This window comes from Vipera ursinii, assembly GCF_947247035.1.
Source record: "Vipera ursinii genome assembly, chromosome: 1".
NCBI lineage: Eukaryota > Metazoa > Chordata > Lepidosauria > Squamata > Viperidae > Vipera > Vipera ursinii.
Genome location: NC_139512.1, coordinates 335508133 through 335526991, shown reverse-complemented (window position 1 = coordinate 335526991; position 18859 = coordinate 335508133). Strand labels below are relative to the sequence as shown.

The 18859-nt window shown below is 41.1% G+C and overlaps 1 protein-coding gene across 4 annotated transcripts; it reads left to right on the top strand.

The window, feature by feature from the left end:
- The first annotated feature begins 6642 nt into the window (after positions 1 to 6642).
- DNAJC5G (DnaJ heat shock protein family (Hsp40) member C5 gamma) lies at positions 6643 to 18482 on the top strand. 4 transcript variants are annotated; one of them, XR_014490738.1, is made up of 8 exons: positions 6643 to 6710; positions 7011 to 7091; positions 10739 to 10857; positions 12078 to 12291; positions 12434 to 12587; positions 14354 to 14437; positions 15335 to 15727; positions 18226 to 18482. XR_014490738.1 is itself a non-coding variant. In XM_083348652.1 (7 exons), the coding sequence occupies exons 3-6, from the start codon at positions 10745 to 10747 to the stop codon at positions 14431 to 14433; spliced, it is 561 nt and encodes a 186-aa protein (XP_083204778.1). In that variant the 5' UTR covers positions 6643 to 6710; positions 7011 to 7091; positions 10739 to 10744; the 3' UTR covers positions 14434 to 14437; positions 15335 to 18482. The 4 variants fall into 4 exon arrangements, 3 of the variants coding, with proteins under 3 accessions (XP_083204778.1, XP_083204780.1, XP_083204779.1); XM_083348652.1 differs by having other exon boundaries at positions 15335 to 18482; XM_083348654.1 differs by lacking the exon at positions 7011 to 7091 and having other exon boundaries at positions 6670 to 6710; positions 15335 to 18482.
- The last annotated feature ends 377 nt before the right edge of the window (positions 18483 to 18859 follow it).

Here is an 18859-nt window from a genome sequence, read left to right as displayed (position 1 = left end):
CTCTAGAGGGCAGTCCTCATCTCCATTTCCTAGCTGAGGGAGCCAGCATTGTCGAAAGATGAATCCATGGTCATGTGGCTGGCATGACTATGCACCAAGGTATATGGAATGCTGTTACTTTCCCACTAAAGTACCTATTTGTTTACTTGCATTTGCTTCCTTTCAAACTAAGGTATTTACCACCTCTCAAATTCAGCAATACAAAGCTGCCTGAAAAAGCCAACAGAAGCACAGGTCCATCCCACAGTATTTTTTTTATTTATTTTAATTCCATTTATATCCCGCCCTTCTCCGAAGACTCAGGGCGGCTTACAAGCTTAGCAGTAGCCTTCATTCTATGTATATGCCTGCTTATTAGGGCTTTCATACACCCCCCAAGCGGCATTGCTAACAGTAGCAAAGCTGTTACTGCTAAGAATCTTGCCCATAAGATCTAAAGAAGCCAAAGTAATCCTACAAGATGTCCCAGTTGTGCCACTTATTCCTGCCAAAACGAAGTGGTTTTGACAGCAAATGGCATGCAAAAATGTCAAAGCATCTTGAAGAGAGATTGATCACCACCCATTCTTTTCTAGTAAGGCATGGGGTATCTTAATGTGGTCAGAGGGCATTCTACCAGAGCAGTAAATGGAGAAGTACTGGCATTTCACTGCTCTCGCCTATACCTATATGTATGTTTAATGAAATTCCAGTTTCTGCCAGCAATGTTCAGTGCATCACCTGCAATATATCTCGGAGCTGCTCAGTAAAACGGGACCTTCCAGGATCTGCAGTTAGAAAAGCCACTTGGGGGGAACTTCCGGTGGCGGCGCGGCACCGAAGACAGCCTCTCCGGGCTGCCCGCGGCTCAGCTGAGTTATTTTCGCCCGAAACAGTGCCGATCAGCTGTTCGGGCGAATTTGAAGCCCCCTCCTCGGGAGAAGAGGAGGGGGTGAGCTCCCAGGTAGGGGTAGAGTTCTCCAGGGCCGCCTGAGCTTATGGCTTGGGCGGCTGAAGGATTGAACTCCCCCGTAGCCTGGGCTGCTCCCAGCTGGCCAGCGCCTCTGCTCCTGATTTCTTGGAGCAGAGCCAGGCGTCTGCGACCACCCCTGCCTGAAGGAATGACTATGGATTAAAGGAGCAGGCAGAGCGATACAAGAGGAAAAGGTGAAGAGGATTATTATATTTTACTCTCCAGCTTGATGGACTTTTTTGGATTATAAATCTGAAGTGAAATCTGAAGTGAAAGTGCGTCACAATTGGTAAAAGATGGCGGCTAAACCACCCCCTAAAACTCTTCGGAGTGCTGGAACTTCGCCGGTGCAACAATCATTACTGCAGGCGCTGCATCCTCTTGATGTATTGACATCAAAGGACTTACAAGATGCTCTTGAAAAACACACCCAGGTAATTTTGGAATCAATTAATGATAGATTTGCACAGATGGAGGAGAAATTGGAGGAGAGAATGGAGGAGAGGATGGAACAGAAGTTTAGAGTGATGAAGGTAGACATCTTGTCTTCAGTGTGTAAAGTGGCTCGTTGTGTGGAAGAATTGGAGGAAAAGCTAGAAGATTTGACTCAAAAGAATGCTATATTAGAAGCAAAAGTATTGGAGAATGAAGATAAAATGGAAAAGGAACTGAGTCTTGCTCAATATTACCAGATGCAGTTTGCCATTAGAATTAGAGGCTTAAAGGAGAATATTAAGGAAGATCTAAAGCAGCTGGTTTCTGAGGCTTTCGAAGTAGTATTGAAACAGCCAGCATCTGAAATAAAAGGAGGCATGGATAAAGTGTTTCGTGTGAATTCATGGATTGCTGGACAGAGAAAGTTGCCTAGAGATGTGGTATATTTTGCAAAAAGGGAAACTAGAGATGAAGTTATACGAGCTGCTTATGATACTAAAGTTGTGATTGCTAATCAAGAAGTTTTGGTCTTAAAAGAAATTCCTCCAAAGATTTTAAGGAGAAGGAAGGATTTTACATTTCTTGTGCAAGAGCTCAAGCAACGAGATATAAGGTTCAGATGGGAGATCCCAGTTGGGTTGATGGTGACGCACGAAGGTAAAAGGTACCGTCTGGTTACTGTGATGCAAGCGCGTGATTTCTACAATAATGTTTTAAATGCAACGCCATTAACACTTCTGGAAGCTGAAAAGGGATCTGGAGAAGGAGTGCATCAAGAGGCTGAAGATGGTCAGATAGAAGACAACGGTGTTGGAGGAGATCAAGATATAACCTCGTTGGATGATCCTATAGAACAGAGGGTGACGCGTGCTGCTGCAAAACGATCTAAGAAGAGAAAATAGCAGAATTTGCAGAAGTCTATGGAATTTCTATGACGTATTTATAGTCAAGTATGGGAGGTGGGAAAAGGTTTGGGTGTAGACGCAATATATTTTTATATGTGGTGGTTTTGTGGAAAGGGTGAGGTTTTTTGGATTAAAGTTTGGTGGAATATACAGAAGATTCTCAAATGGAGGTTAAAGTTTTGTTCGCAATTTTTTTTTTTTGTTTGGAATAATTATAGATGTGGCACTGGAAGAGGAACGGCCGATTATAGAAGAGTTGACTTTAAAGTTTTCTGATTTGGTTGAGGTGGTGAAGATTTTGGTTAATTTGAAAGATTATCTGTAAGAACGTTATATCATGGAATGGACAAAATGGATGGAGTCTATTTAGGATAAGTATAGGGTTGGGAAGTATTATGTAGTATTTGAATAACTCTTTTTTCCTTTTTTTTCTTTTTCTTTTTCTCTTTCTATCTTGGGTTTTTTTTTCCTTTTTTGTTTTTGTTTTTAATATATATTTAATACTATTAAGGTTTGTTTTATCCTATATAAGCTAGAGAGTGTTTCTTTTTTTATTTTAGTTTTATATATATATTTAATATTGCTAAGGTTTGTTTTATCCTATATAAGCTAGAGAGTGATGGATTTTAGAATTTATAGTTGTTAGTATATGGTTGTTTATGTTTGCTTTTTTTATATATATATACCTTGTATTTAGCTCTGGGAAGTGGGGGGGGGAGGGGGGGAGGTAGGGGGGGAGGAGGGAGGGGGAAGGGGGGTTTTTTAAAGGAAAATTGTATCTTAAAACTTTTCAATAAAAAAAAAAAGAAAAGCCACTTGGGGGCAGTTGTATCCAACTTCCTCATAACCACATTATAGAGACTGACAAATCTCGTGATGGAGCTGCCCAAATTTTATGAGGTAATTCCCAGATGTGTATTAAAAAAAAAGAGATCCATAAGGTGACTAGAACAAATTATCCATCCTCTGTCCTTGTGAACTCAGTGATACTGATGAGACGGATACGACAAAAGTCAAACCTGATTCCTCTCTTTGCCCTTGCCCAAGCTAAAAGCCCCCTGCAATCCCAGCTAACCAAAGAATAGAAGCCTCTTCACCAACTCACAGTACAGCCCAGGAGTAACCCTTAACAAGGGAATTGCAAGGTAAAGAAATCCCAACTGTTCATGACCTCAGCATTTCATCTCCTTCCCAATGGACTTCCCTGGGTGCGTTCCCCTCCCAAAAGGCCCGCTTTGTCTAATAGAACAGGGATTTTCAACCGGTGGTGGTACACGTACCACCACGTGGTAGGTGGTATGCAACTGCTAGCCAAGTGTAGCAGGGGAGGGGAATGAGCCTAAGCAAGCCAAGCCTGAGGAAGAGGCGTGTATTAAAAAAAAAGGCATGACGGCTTGGCAGGAGCTGCAGGGCTCCAGCTGATTGGCTCTAGCTGATTGGCACTTCCAGAAGCAGCTGGGGGCTGGCGGTGAACTGAAGAAAAAGGTGAGAGAAGCCAGGCTATAAAAGAACGTGGTTTGGGTGGGAGAAGGGGAAAAAAAAGATAACAGAAAAAGTTTAATCCCTTTAAACAAATGTAATTAGTTTTATCCCCTTTAACTGAGTCTGTCTATGGCTTTTAGAAAGTTTTCTTTGAAGGTAAACAGGCTTAGTTTAAAGCCTTTCAGTTTAGAATTGGAACATTGTGACACGTGACACGCCTGAAGCAGCTTAAAGAGGAAAAAAACCGAGTTTGTGTTTATTTTCTTGCTTTGCACTTGAGGGATTGGGGGGCGGTTTGCATTCTTACTACATTGTGATAGAGAGCTCAGAAGGGAGAGAGGAAGAAGGGCCAACCAGATAGCTCAGGAGTTTACAAACTTAGCAACTTTAAGACCTGTGGACTTCAACTCCCAGAATTCCTCAACCAGCCATGAGGGCTGAGGAATTCTGGGAGTTGAAGTCCACAAGTCTTAAAAGTGCCAAGTTTGAAGACCCCTGAACTAGCTGGTAGTGGCCCATATTAATAAACATGGATAAATTCTTCATACATTTATCAGTGCAAAGGGAAAGAGATTCAGCAAAGGAACATCCACCAAAGAAATTAAAACTGGTACTTTTTTTTCCTTTTTTTCTATAGTTTGTAATATTTTATTATAGAATAAAATGCAAACATACAAAAGCAAATAGTAGGACCCAGGGGGGAGGAAAAGGGGGGAAAGTGAGGGGGAGAAGGGAAAAAGGACGCGGTGGCTCAGTGGGTTAGGACGCTGAGGTTGTCAATCAGAAGGTCGGCAGTTTGGCAGGTCGAATCCCGAGTGCCGCGTAGCAGAGTGAGCGCCTGTTACTCGTCCCAGCTTCTGCCAACCTAGCAGTTTGAAAGCACGTAAAAAATGCAAGTAGAAAAATAGGGACCACTATGGTGGGAAGGTAACAGCGTTCCGTGCGCCTTTGGCGTCTAGTCATGCTGGCCACATGACCACGGAGACATCCTCGGACAAGCGCTGGCTCTTCGGCTTTGAAACGGAGATGAGCACCGGCCCCTAGAGTCGGAAACGACTAGCACACATGTGCGGGGGAACCTTTACCTTTATCCTCTGTTGCAGTAGAAGGAAGCATTAACATTGAACCTCAACTTTTTACTTTTCCATAATATTATAAACTAGCCATTTCTATAACAAATGAATCTAATCAGTAAAACCCAAAATCCACCCCCCTTTTTTTAATCATCAAGTTTTTGACACCTTGCTAAGTACTGGTGGTACTTGAATATTGTCATATCCTAAAAGTGGTACAATCTGAAAAGGTTGAAAAGCCCTATAATAGAAGACCTAACCCCATGGACAGGATAAGAATCTACCCAGTTTTCCAAACTGGCCAACCAAGCAGATCTCAAGGATTTCCCTACCTTCTTTAAAAATCAAACATTTCCATTGATCAGAATCTTCCTCTTGTAAAGCTGCTTTCCAATGTTCCTTGCAATGAACATAAGTAGTTTCCAGTGTTGTGCTCCTTCAACAGACTGAATCCACAAAATAGTGAAGATGGTTTAACCTCATGCTTTGATACCAAGCAATATACTTACAATTATAGTTTATTGCAGATAATTGTTTCCTTTGGGTTGTGACTGATCTATTTTGCTTATAGGAGATCTCTAATATAAAGTAAAAATGTTGGTGCAGGCAATCCTCGACTTATGACTGTAATTGAACTCAACATTTCTGATGCTAAGTGAAAAAAATGTTAAGTGAGTTTTGCCCCAATTTACAACCTTTTTTGCCATAGTAGTTAAGTGAATCACTGCAGTTAATTTAGTGATCCAGTTTTTAAGTAAATCTGGCTTCCTCACTGACTGCTTGTCAGGTCACAAAAGGGACTCACATGAGTCTGGGACACTGCAGCCGACACAAACATGAACCAGTTGCCAAACATCTGGATTTTGATCACATGACCATGGGGATGCTGCAACAGTCGTGTGAAAAACGGTCATAAGTCATTTTCTGTGCCGTTGTATCTTCAAACAGTTACTAAATGAACTATTGTAAGAATATATTTGAAATTTGAGCAGGCCCCGAACAAGGAGTATATATCGGAGGTGGTGACCCTTTGAGAGCTGTATGCAATGAAATTTCATTTTGATGTATGCCGATTGGTGTACATTCAAAGTGACAATAAAGTTATCATCATCATCTGCAGTATTACAGGCCCAGAAAGTTATAATCTAGAGAAGCTGCTCTCTGGAGTAAATTGAAACTTCACCCCGTTTGGATTGCAATGTGTCAAATCCGAATCGTTTTGATTGTTCACATTATGCTAAACCAGGGTTTTAATCACGACTGAATAAACCACACTCGGTTGAATTCATACACCTCGGTCAGTCAAAATCATAGCTATCAAATCAAAGCCACCAAAAGCAGTCTCAGCTCTCTCTCTCTCCCTCTCCATTTCAGGAAGCAGGAAAGATCTCAAAAGACCTCAGATCAGGGGTCTTCAAACTTGGCCCTTTTATGACTTGTGGACTTCAACTCCCAGAATTCCTCAGCCAGCTTTGCTGGGAGTTGAAGTCCACAAGTCATAAAAGGGCCAAGTTTGAAGACCCCTGACCTCAGATATTCGTGGACTGTGCAAGCTTCTTACCCAACTCTTCGGCGTGAACTCCAGCGGATTCCTCCCGCCGCGCAAACTCACAATTTGCCGTTCTCTAATCCAGCGTTTCCCAACCTTAGGAACTTGAAGATGCGTGGACTTCAACTCCCAGAATTCCCCAGCCAGCATAGCTGGCTGGGGAATTCTGGGAGTTGAAGTCCACGCATCTTCAAGTTCCTAAGGTTGGGAAACGCTGCGTCTAATCTACCGTAAACACTTCCGCGTTTGCGCAGTGAGCACCCTGTCGGCCGGTCGGCCGGTCACTTTCTGCGAGCGGAACAAACGAGCCAGCGGTAGGTGGGCTTGAGGGCCTGTCCGGGGGTAAGCAGCGAGTGGCGGAGGGAGACGTGGCTTGAGTGTCCGGCGGATCTTTTGCTGGATCTCCGTGAGAGAGGAGCTGTTTTTTCCCCCCCTCTCTCTCTCCTTGTCCTCCGCGAGACGCGCGCCGTGCAGTTTAAGGGAGTTGCAAACTGATTAAATCAGTAGGATCGACGGGCGGAAATAATAGGATTTTCCTGGACGTAAACTGTTAGGCCCGAGAGATTAGGCGAACGCTGTACGAAGGAGTGACGGCAGCGGTTTCTGTACTGTAGGTAAAAGGTAACTGGACTTTGAAAGGAGGCGACTGAAGAGGGAAGGAGAGGCGGATCCAGGGCGAAACCGAAGAAATCCAGGTTTGTGGAAGGATGGGGAATTATTAGGGATAGCAAAAGTGGGGAATATGTGTGTTATGTTATGTATGTGTTTATTTGATTTCTATAGCAAGAATTTGGCACTATTTAACATGTCAGGGACTGTGAAAATTACACGGTGCCATTGCAAGGAAGAGAGCGACCTGTCACAGCATAAAAACAGGAATCGGATATGAAAAGTTATCGAAGCTGCAAAAAAGGAAGTTTTAAGATATCTGGGTGGCAGGAGTATAGAGTCTGGTAAATCAAGAAACAAATAGATAGAAAATTGATAGACGATTGGCCGTTTCAGTGAACTTTTTTTTAAGCTTAGTCTCTAATGGAATTGCCATGGAACATGTCTGAAAAATTGTACCATAAATTATGCCTTGGAGCATACTTTAAATAGTTTTTGACATGGAGAATGAGCCAAGAAGCAGGTTGTCCAGGAGAAACAGGCACCAGAGACCTTCCATTGCTGTATAATTTATTTTGAGAACAACTGTTTTATAGCTCATCTATTTTCAACCTCTTATGAGTCAAGCCATTGCCTATTTTGCTACCAAAATATTGGAGTATTCTATGGAGTCAGTGTAGCAAATAGGGAACTTTGCATATTTTTATCAATATAATGGATAAACCTTTCCAGGCTGTAATTACAGTTTAGAAGCTAATCATAGTTTAATTATAAAGGCTGCATAATGACTAATCAATTTGGGATATCCAGAACAAGCAGGTTAATCATGGAATGTCTGATTCCTTTGGGTAATGCAAGCAAGAAAGGAAATAAGGATTCAGCTGTTTTGGTGCATCCTCTTTTCTTACTAAACTAAGGAGGGCTGATAACAAAATGTTGGTTGTTTTGTTTTGTGTTATTTTGTCCCTTTAAGAAATTCAGCTATGATACATAATAATGTTGTTGTTGTTAGCTGTGAAGTTGTGTCCGACCCATCGCGACCCTATGGACAACGTTCCTCCAGGCCTTCCTATCCTCTACCATCTTCTGGAGTCCATCTAAGCTCACGCCTACTGCTTCAGTGACTCCATCCAGCCACCTCATTCTCTGTCGTCCCCTTCTTCTATTGCCCTCAATCTTTCCCAGCATTAGGCTCTTCTCCAGTGAGTCCTTCCTTCTCATTAGGTGGCCAATGAAGTTTCAACTTCAGGATCTAGCCTTCTAAAGAGCAGTCAGGGTTGATCTCCTCTAGGACTGACTGGTTTGATCGCCTTGCAGTCCAAGGGACTCGCAGGAGTCTTCTCCAGCACCATAGTTCAAAGGCCTCAATTCTTTGGTGCTCAGCCTTTTTTATGGTCCAACTTTCACTGCCATACATTGCAAATACATAATAATAGTATTGGGTAAATTGGGCATTATTTAGATAATAGAAGATTGTACTTATTTCTGTTCTTTGTAAACTTATACAGGGAATAATGGAAGAAAATACCTTGTACAGAGGTGATTGTCAATTTTTGGATTAAAAAAATTGTGATTAATATTAAGAATGGGATGGTTTTGGAAAATGTGATATACAGAATCCCATGTAGTGAGCACTTGCTGTAGATGCTAGAAGCTTGGAAGTTTGCAATTCAGACAATTCAGAAATCAGATTAGTTTATTTCCTGAATACACAGGGCCATCTCCAGGAGCAAATGCAAATTGTTTAGCAGAAGGCAGGAAATATTTTTGGATGTGGAATGCAAAAATAAGACTCTTGAATTGTTGTTGAAGTTTAGCTTTTGAAATATATATATATATATATATATATATATATATAGTAGGTGGCAATAAAGTTTACTGTACATTGACGTTACTTCAGAATTAAAGAGGAGGAAGAGGAATGAGGATGAAGAGGAAGAAAGTTCCATAAGCCTATGTGGAGATCTCATGCAGTAGGATGATGACTATGATTTCATCTTGACCTTATCTTGATAATGTCATATAAAGCTCTTGAAGTGACAGGGTTGATTGTATCTGTTCAGGACACACTAAAGCCCCCAAAACACTGCATGCCTACTAACATTGCTAGTTGTGTTTTTGTTTGTGGTGACAGGGAGCAATTTGAGTTGTGCTGTGTCTTTTCTTGTTGTGTTGTTAAGATAAAGTAAGCACTTAAGGTTGAAAACACACACAGGATGGGCCTAAAAGTGTACTTTTCTTTCTCTGTTTTGAAACGGGAGCTGTTTTGGAAAATGAAATCAACTGGAAAGTTTGTAACCTGCAGATCTTGATTTTATCTTTCCACAAGCTTTTGGAACCGAGCATCAATATTTTATAAGGTTGGCTCTAACTTTGGTTTGAAGAAGAAAGAATACCGTTTTTTCCAGAGCCTTTCTGTTCAGCTACTGTAATTAAATGGATTTCTGGCTATGAATAAATGTGTTTGTGGCCCATAAATTAAAGGAAACAAGCAGCTTACAAATACTGATTAAGCAAGGCAACTAGCAAAATGTTTTGAAAGTTGCTAGACATATATACTGCAATTCTTGCTTAGGAAGTTAAATAATAGGATCTTACTTTTCTTAACTTCCATTTAACACACGCTCACTGTTTACTGTCCTAACTACTAGCAGTGTTCAATGTTGATGACTGCAGAAAACTCACCCAACCTCTGCCTGGTGCAGGACAGCCTCATTCCATTGGCATTTCAAATGAAATGACTCAGCCTTTGGGGGATTAATCTGACTAAGACATTCAGTCTTGCAAAGCCTGCTCAGGCTGTCTTAACTTTGCTGGCTGGTAGCACAACAGGAGGGCCTTACTGTGTACTAAGCAGGAGGCTGGGCTTAGAGAAAAATTCTGACTTAAAATAGGTGAAGCTGCAAGTACTTGGAGAAAAGCTGAACCACTGCCCTGCAGTGTTAATAAATAATATTCATTTTGGCTCCAAATAATAACCATTGCCATAAATCAGATCAGCTGCTTCTGTTGACCCAGATGGCCATGTCATTATTTTGTCCATTGAGCCAGTTCATCTGAGGCAGAAGACCAAGGCTAGAACCAAAACTGAATCTTGCCCAGTTTTGTCATCTGATTCCATGAATAAACAGCCTCAAAGCACCAAGAAGAGCTGAAGCCTTATTTGAGGATTAGGCAGTGAGTTGAAGGTTTCTATACTTATAGCTGAATAAAATGGGACTCAAAATGCGTAAATTCTCTGGCTTAAGGCAAATTATTTACCAAAGAGGGAAGGGAAAACATGTCCTCCATCCTGTTGGCCCGCATTGCTTTATACAAGCAGCAGGGCAAAACCTGGCATGGTGGTGTCATTGCTTTATATTTTTCTTCACTTTCTGATGAATAAGGTATCTGTTTATTTGACCCCTCCCCCATTTTTTCTCCTCATGCCAGGGCAGTTTACCAAGGACCACAGAATTAGGATCTGTTACATAAGGTTTCTTTTCTCATCCTTTTAGCAGACTAAGATATAATCCTCAAGCAAAGGACATGAGCAAGAGTTTTCCACAGCACAAGATGCGTTCCCCGAATACTATCCAGATTCTGCTTCCTTCACAGTGGGATGTGGAGCAGGGGTTATCTGCACCCCTGTGTAGCAACTGACATTCTGATCTATAAGCATTTACTCTCTTCTGCAATGACACCCACCTTTTTTGTGCTATAGCTCAGCCCTTTGTATTGCTGCTTAATTTAGAACAAGATGGCGGAAGGAGGCCGGCCACAGAGGAAGATGTCACGGGCTGGAGAGAGCTTATATCACATCCTGGGCTTGGAAAAGGGTGCTTCCCCAGAAGACATCAAGAAAGCATACAGGTTGGGTACCTATTCTGTCTTTCTCGGATTGGATTTTAAGTCAGCTTTCCCTATTTCCAAGATGTTTGACTTCACAGGAGTCCCCTTGCTTTGGTTCTTGTGATAGTTGGAGGCAACCAGAAACTTCATATAAAACAATAAGCAGATTGTCACAAACAGAGATACAGAATGCTTTGCCTCCTCCTGTACCCTAGAAAGAAGCCAGGCAGGGGAACTTTTATCATCTAACATCAGAGGTCTCTGATAACCCCTCAGCAGGCTAGCACTGCTAAAATTTGTGGGTATATTTACAGAATTGACTAGCATACCTTTGGTTAAGGTGTTAAATAGAAATCAAGTTTCTGGGATTCAGAAAATGCATTTCTGCTATTCTGTTCATTAAGGATTACACTTTTGGAACATGTTACATTATTCTACAGGCTGGGTTTATGCAGAGTAGTCTTTCATTTAGTAGTCCTGGGGTATCAACTGTATGACGATGCAAAATACAGCACCGCTGGCAATTATCTGTATCCCTAGAATGGCACATGTTATACCTTTGCTCTCCAAGCTATGTTGGTTGCCAGTTTACTTCCGAGTCCAATTCAAGGTGCTGATTTTAACCTTTAAATCACTTCATTGCATAGGGGTGAAATATCTGAGGGACTGCCTCTCCCTGATCACCTCTGCCTATTCCATCAGATTTGAAGAGAAGGCATGCCACGGGTCCTGTCTGTTAGAGAACTTTCTCTGCCACGGCACCCACGTTATGGAATCTTTCCCCTCCCCCCCCCATCCCTCTTAAAAATTACACCAAAAACCACACTGGCAACCGATGCAGCTCATAGAACGTGGACATTGGATGCACAGAATAACTTGTGCTGCTGCATTCTGCACCACTTGAAGCTTCCAGATGCTGTTCAAGAGCAGCCCCATGTTGAGGACATTGCAGTGGCCCAGACGGGAGATCAAGTTGCTAAAACTGAGAGACCCTGTCTAGTGATGGTATTTGAGAACTCTGCTTTTGACCATGATGCTTTTTTTCTAAGCCATTTGTCTAGAGCCTCTTTCTGTGACTGGTCTTACCAGGAGACAGAAGGAGAGACTGAGCCCAGTCAATAGCTCTTACTATAGAAGGAGCTGTTGACTTCCCTGAGCTTTGAGGGCTCATAATCTGTTAACCCTTTGGAGGATGTTTGCTAATGTGACTTAAATATGTAAACCCACACCTTTCTCCCCAGGAAACTGGCTTTGAAATATCACCCAGATAAGAATCCTGATAATCCAGAAGCAGCAGACAAGTTCAAGGAGATCAATAACGCCAATGTAATTCTCAGTGATGAGAACAAGAGGCGTCTCTATGATGAATACGGCTCCATGGGACTCTATGTGTCTGAGCAGTTTGGGGAAGAAAGTGTGAAGTATTACTTCCTCATGTCCAAGTGTTGGTTCAAGGTAGGTGGGCTCATGGAAGAGGAACAAATAGGTGTTTTGTTTTGTTTTTTCTCCAGAAGCCAGCTATTGCTGTGACAATGAGTGTTTGATATTGACTGTTCTTAAGAGGAAACTAATTTTATCATTTGTACTCTTTCTCCAGACATTACTAGCGTTTTGTGGCATCTTTACATGTTGCTGCTGCTGCTGCTGCTGCTGCTTCTGCTGTGGGAAATGCCGCCCACCTGAAGACGATGAGTCCTACAAGTATGTCAATCCTGAAGACCTGGAGGCCCAGATCCGTGCAGAAGATAATGGTGAGATTGTTATGGCAAATACTGGGATAAGGATGGAGTTCAGTTTCGTGCACTTGCTGACCCCCCCCCCCCAGAGCCAAGGGAAATGTTAGTGGAGTTTTTGGCATATGCACCTCTTTCTAGGATATGTCAGATGCACCCTGTATGTCTCCTCACATGCACAGAACATGTTCACATGAGTTCTGCCCTTTTGTTCCCTCATTTCCTGCCTTCCAGAGACCTCTTGCAAGTACTAACGTCTTGCTAGCTTCTGATCAGCAGGAGATCAAGTAATTAGCTGGCTGCTTATTAACAACACATTATTTAGCTTCTTCAATTAATAACAGGAAAATAATTTTCTGGTGGTTTTTCTGTGGTTTTCTGATTTACTAGGAAAAATGGAAACTATTCCACACAGACTATGTTTCTTATGATTGAAAGTGGCATACAATGCTGATCTAAACTTGGTCAGCACTATTTTCCAGTGATTTGAACAGGAAACATACAAAGAAAAATCTGCATTAAGACAGAGGTGTAACAAATGCAGTATAAACCCTCACGGTTTGCTCATACCTTTTACATTTCCTCAGAATATGTTGATATTATTTTTTACTTAAAGAAATCCTGGGGGCTTCCTGGGGGGATAAATCTGTACAACAATACAACAATCTGGCTACTGACATTGTGGGTTTGCCAATCCCCGAAGATATTTAAGAAAAGGCTGGATAGTCATCTCTCAAAGATAGTTTAATTGGTTTTCCTACATAGAGCACAGGGTTGGACTAGATCACATATGTCAAACTCGCAATGTCACGTGACATCGCGCGACGTATCAGAACTTTTTCCCCATTGCCGGCAATGGGGTAGGCGCGGTTTCTTCGTGATGCGTCTGGCCCGCGGGCCGGCAGTTTGACACCCCTGCACTAGATGATCCATGTGACCTCTTTAAAATCCACAACTCTGTGATTCAATGATTTTTGGAATTTGGGGAATTTAAGGGAGCTAAAAAAGCAGAAGAGTGCAGCATTTCACCCTTTAAGAAATGCAAAGAATTTAAGATCATGGCCTTACCTGCATCTGGTAATACCATACTGTGCAAAGTTTCCAGCATAGTCCTTGAGCCAATGGAATTTGCACACACCTTAACATAAGCCTAATACAGTTTTTTTAAAAGAGAAGAGCCTGAGGGTCCTCACAAAAACGATAATAAAATCCCATGTGCGATTTGATTGCATCCATTGCTCTAGTCAACTTGAAATCGTGTAATATGGACAACACTGAACCAAGTGCTCACTGGCTATGGTAGATGTGTGATGCCCTCTATAAGTGGGGCAAAATACCACCAGCAAATTGTGACTGCAATGCCAAAAAACAATCTATCCAACATAGTGACAGTGCCAAAATAAAGCCTATAATGGAGACTTTGCTGATTTCCTGGCTGTGACAAATGAAGCAATTTTTTAAATCTGTAATCTAGGCATTTGTTTATATTTTATATTTCATATTTTTATTTCTTATCGTTTTTTTTGTATCCCATGTACAGTAATGTGAATATTCCAGACAATAAATAATAACCAGTCTGAAAGCTAAGACCCTCAGCCCGTCCCCCCGACCTATTAAGTTTAGACCCTCTCCCCTCCCCCTGTAATGCAGCCAATCTCAGGTCTAGGGCATAGACAAATAATTACTGTTATGGAATGTTGAGAGTTGTGTTTTCCTCCTGCTCCTTTGCTTCAAATACATGAAACTGCTGCTAATGGACGTGATATACTGTGTGCCTTCCCTAGGTGGCGATGCTATCCGAATGCAGCCGACAGCAAATACAACATTGCATACTACAGATGAGAATCAGTCCCGCAAGCCATGACCTTGTAAGCAGGGCGAGATCTCTGGTGTGTGGTGGGAAAGTCATGGGGAAGCTACAGGAGACTTTTGACAGCTGGTGTCTAGATTCAGAAGGGTCCAAAAGAAGCTTTGTGCTACTGGATTTTGTGGCCCTTTGCCTCACCATATCCTACTGTGTAGCAGTCCCTTGAGTGGAATCCCTTGGCTAGTTCTAAGATCTTTTTCAGCAAGGACGAGGTTTCTCCAGAATATCACTGGTCTATGGTCTATGGTGGGTTAAAATCTGCTGTGGAATGGAATGCTGCTGCTTTCTGTACTAATACTACAATCTGAGGATACACACGCAGAAACTTACTGTTGTAATGACTGGGCTTGTTGAATACACATTCAGGGAACAAATTCCTTGCCAAGCAAAGGGCATGTGGATAAATTGAGTTGGCTAGTTGTTGCCCAATTCACAAAGTGATAGTTACATGCCTGAGATTTATCTGGATGATTGATGCAGATGACTGAATGTGGAGATGGGCGAAGTAGAAGATAAGGGAGCCACGGCCAAGAATACCTTCAGATGCAGTCATTCTGCATTGGTAACGATATTGATACCTGCTCAGATGGAAATGCTACTCTAGATAAATCTCTAATGCTAAGGCCAGCCTGAACAAATATCTTATTTTATGTATCCGTAGTTGCTTTGGCTTCCTTTCAGTCTCATCTATTTTAGTGACTGGTCCACTGGTTAGCACTGGAAGAGACTATTCAGAAGAAAGAGAGAGATCCTTTTCTCCAGATCTTGAATGCTGCCCACAGATCAACAGTAGACATTTGCTAATCCTAATACAAACATCTGTCCATTTCTAGTAGGCAAACTTGCTTTAAAGCTTCTTGCTCCTTTTCTAACCTCACTTTCCCTTTCCCTCCAACAGAGTTCACTTTCCAGTAGTCACAGCACAGTTCCTATTCCAGCCACCATTCCAGAGACACCCTGCCCAGGTCTGAATTACCAATCATTTGGACTCTGGACAAAGAGCTCCCTCTCCAGTTGTGGTGCTGTGCAGTGACTTTGGTGAGGGTGCCTGAATGCCTGCCTCAGAGTCATAAATCTTCTCAGGGAACATGGCCACGGGCATACTCAGACCTTGCAAGGGGCTGGCTTGAAGGAAAGAGAGACACTTGAGCTCTGCCTTTTTGGACCCAAGGAGCAGCCCCTTCTCCTGCAGCAGAACGGTTCTTTGTTGAGCAGTGGAGGAAAAGAAAATGGATGAATATTGCCAGCCAGCAGTCTTTGTCCTCAGTCATTCTTTCTCCTTCCAATCTTGGTATTTATTTTTTTTTAAGCCAGCCAGAGCCCAACTCATGATAGAGGAGGGGATATTGAGCTCCACGCCTCCGAGTGTCAGAGAGGCAAACTGCTCTGCTAGGGCTGTCCCCTGGTAACTGGGACTGCCCTTTCTGACCTATGCATTGGTGCCAAGCTGCATTTCAGGGTGTAGTGTGACATATGGTGGGATTTGGAGTGCTGCCTGGTAAGTTGGTATTGCTCATCATCTCCCATGATGAACTGCTGCTCCAGAGAGCTTTAGTTGCTGTGTAGCATCCTGCCTCTTGAGCTGCCCTGAATCCTTTTCTGCGGGGCAGTACTGGCCAAGAGCATTTTTCACACTGTGATAAAAATATGTTAGGATTTTATCAACACAATTAAATATTTCTGAAGGAAAGAACTGTTTTTTGTTCGTGTTTCCTTAGGATGTATTCCTTCCTTCCTGGGAATATTAGGATAGGTCTTATGTGCTTTGCCATGCAATCTCTGCTTGGCCTTTCAGAGGCATCCTAGTTTTCCCTATATGCTGAACTTTTTAGTAGAACAAGGCAAGAAATAAATTACTATTGTTTATATATTTGTGGGCTAGATTATGCTATTTAAGGATCAATATCTGGCCTTGCAACCATACCAACAATGAATATTTAACTTGCACATTAACTTGGATGGGTATGTGTGAAGTACGCCAGAGTTCTTATATGATCTATTCAACATTTTTATAAACAGGCCCTAGAAAGGAATAAATGTTGAGAGTGCCTTGGAAAACAGAATCAATATTTAAAACCATGTTTAAATATTGATATTTAAATTATCAAGAGTGCTAAATCAAATCTACAAGAAATACATATAGATCAAAATGTATATAACTGGTGGGAATGGTCATAAGCTGTAAGATCAGGAAGTGATAAGATAGAAATTTGCTTTTTTGCTTTTTGATCTTTTGTCATTAGACAACACAGGTTGTGAGGGCCCTTTCTTGCACACATTGGGGTGGAATAAGGTGCCCACAACAGATAAATAATGGCATCAGGAGCTACCATATGTGAGCCAGTAGCAGCATGTAAAGATTAAGGCTTCTAAGGAAAGGCTTAACTTCCAGTCTTCCGTATCTGACCTGGTTTGCTATAGTCATCTTTTATACTTTAAATACTTCAAGTTTTTAAAGGACTGTCACATAGGTGATGGAGCTAATTTGTTGTTTCGTTGCCTGAGAGCAGTGTTTCTCAACCGTGGCACCTTTAAGATGTGTGAACTTCAGCTCCCAGAATTACACACTTTTTGAAACAGCCAAGTTGAGAAACCCTGCCCCAAAGAATGTATCTGAACGTTACAACTTCTTAATCATATGAACTTTTTGACAACAAAATAGAAGCAGAGGCTGAATATTGTCAAGAGTAATATAAGAAATGGGTATCTGTATCAACTTTTGAAATTGTATGTTTTTATAATTACAAAAGTTTTCTATTCTAAAACTTAACATGTTTGACCTAGCCTTGCCTAAAAACTGCATAGTCTATTCAGTCTTAATAGTATTATATCGCTTAAGAATGATTACTTTGGTACTAATTTGGCTATATCTCCTCCCTGCTTTAGCAGAAAAGTAAGTATTAAGAAGTGACTATTCTCCACAGTTGGAAGAATAATAAATGGGTCAGGAAGAAGTAATCAAACACACATTTTTGCTTTGAGAATCAGGTTTAGGTCCAAGCTATTGTAAAGAACGTTTCCTTTTATATATAATTTTATTAAATATTTTTAGAGAATATAAAAAACTAACACAAAGTAATATAAAGAAAAAGAAATCAAAGAAAGGTGCAAGAAAGAAAAACAGAAAAATATAAAGCAATAGCTTCCAATTTTCTTTACAACAGTAACAACTTTTTTCTATGGTTACAACATACCTCTCTTCTTTCTATATCCTGTTTAATCATCAAAACCATATATCATTTCCTTTTTTTCTATTTCATGCAAAAAGTCTGTAAGGGATTTCCAGTTAGCCATAAACCTAGATACTGTCTTTTCCTTAACCAAAGAAATGAATTTAGCCATCTCAGCAAGTTCCATCATTTTTACCAAACGTTCCTCCATTGGGGATAATGCTGAATCCTTCCATCTTTATGCATACAATAATCTTTATGCATATAAAAAGTTCCATTACTTTTCCAACTCTTTGTCCATCAGTCCCAAAAGAAAAATTGCTGGTTTTCATTGTATATTAATCTGTTAAGATGATATTAATCAGTGTGTGTATTTTAATGCAAAATTTTCTAGCTTTTTCTTGCATATTCCAAGCATATCCCAGGCTCTGTCCATTGCACCAATATCCTGTGGTGTTTAATAGTGATCATTGGTGATTTTTCTTTGTCCTGGACATCGGTGATAAAATGTTCTGTTTCTGTTGTAAGCTAAAAGCCTTTTAGCTATTGCACTAAGTCCACATAAATCTTTTATAAGAAGCCTTTCCAAGTATTCTAATCCCATGTAGCATTTCAATAGGATGAATTCAGTCAGTGGTGAGTGCTTTTCCTGCAGAAGCTACCAGATCCATCTTTTGGCATTTCATAAGAAGCAGGGCTGGAAAACTAAAATCCTGGAGAACTGTGATCCATCTGAAGAGGCAAGAATGGATGGAAATGATCTGTGTCAAACTAAGGCAGTTAACAAATGTTTCTATAAGTATTAATGATTTTTTAAATATATATATATATGCGGAAAGAAGAACCTATAAAAAAATAAATTTCTCCTATACTATACGTAATTTACTCAAATGTTTATTTCGTCCACCCATCAGGCTATGCAAGTGAAGTCGGCTTACATTTAAGCCAGTTAGTAATAAAAACATTGGGAAATCTCACTTGTAATATGTAGCCTGAATTTCTACACAATTTTCCAATTGGTCTCCCCAGTAAAAAGTTTATTCGAATAAAGAGGCTTAAAACTATTGTGTAATTAGCAGAGAATACTTTCCTCCCAAACTACAATGTATCCATTTTAATGAGTCAGAGCACACAATATTGATTTCTGTTTCTTTATCCCAAATAGCCCAAATATTTTTAATCAGCCTTCTCACTCCAACCCCAGTTGGGAACCATCCAGATCTGGATTTCAACTTCCAGGAATCCTATTTGGA

Excerpts from the sequence above, each read along its gene's own strand:
- DNAJC5G (XM_083348652.1), top strand. The coding sequence starts at position 10,745 with ATGGCGGAAGGAGGCCGGCCACAGAGGAAGATGTCACGGGCTGGAGAG. Across the intron at positions 10,858-12,077 it reads GACATCAAGAAAGCATACAG|GAAACTGGCTTTGAAATATC; the intron begins GTTGGGTACCTA and ends CTTTCTCCCCAG. Across the intron at positions 12,292-12,433 it reads TGTCCAAGTGTTGGTTCAAG|ACATTACTAGCGTTTTGTGG; the intron begins GTAGGTGGGCTC and ends CTCTTTCTCCAG.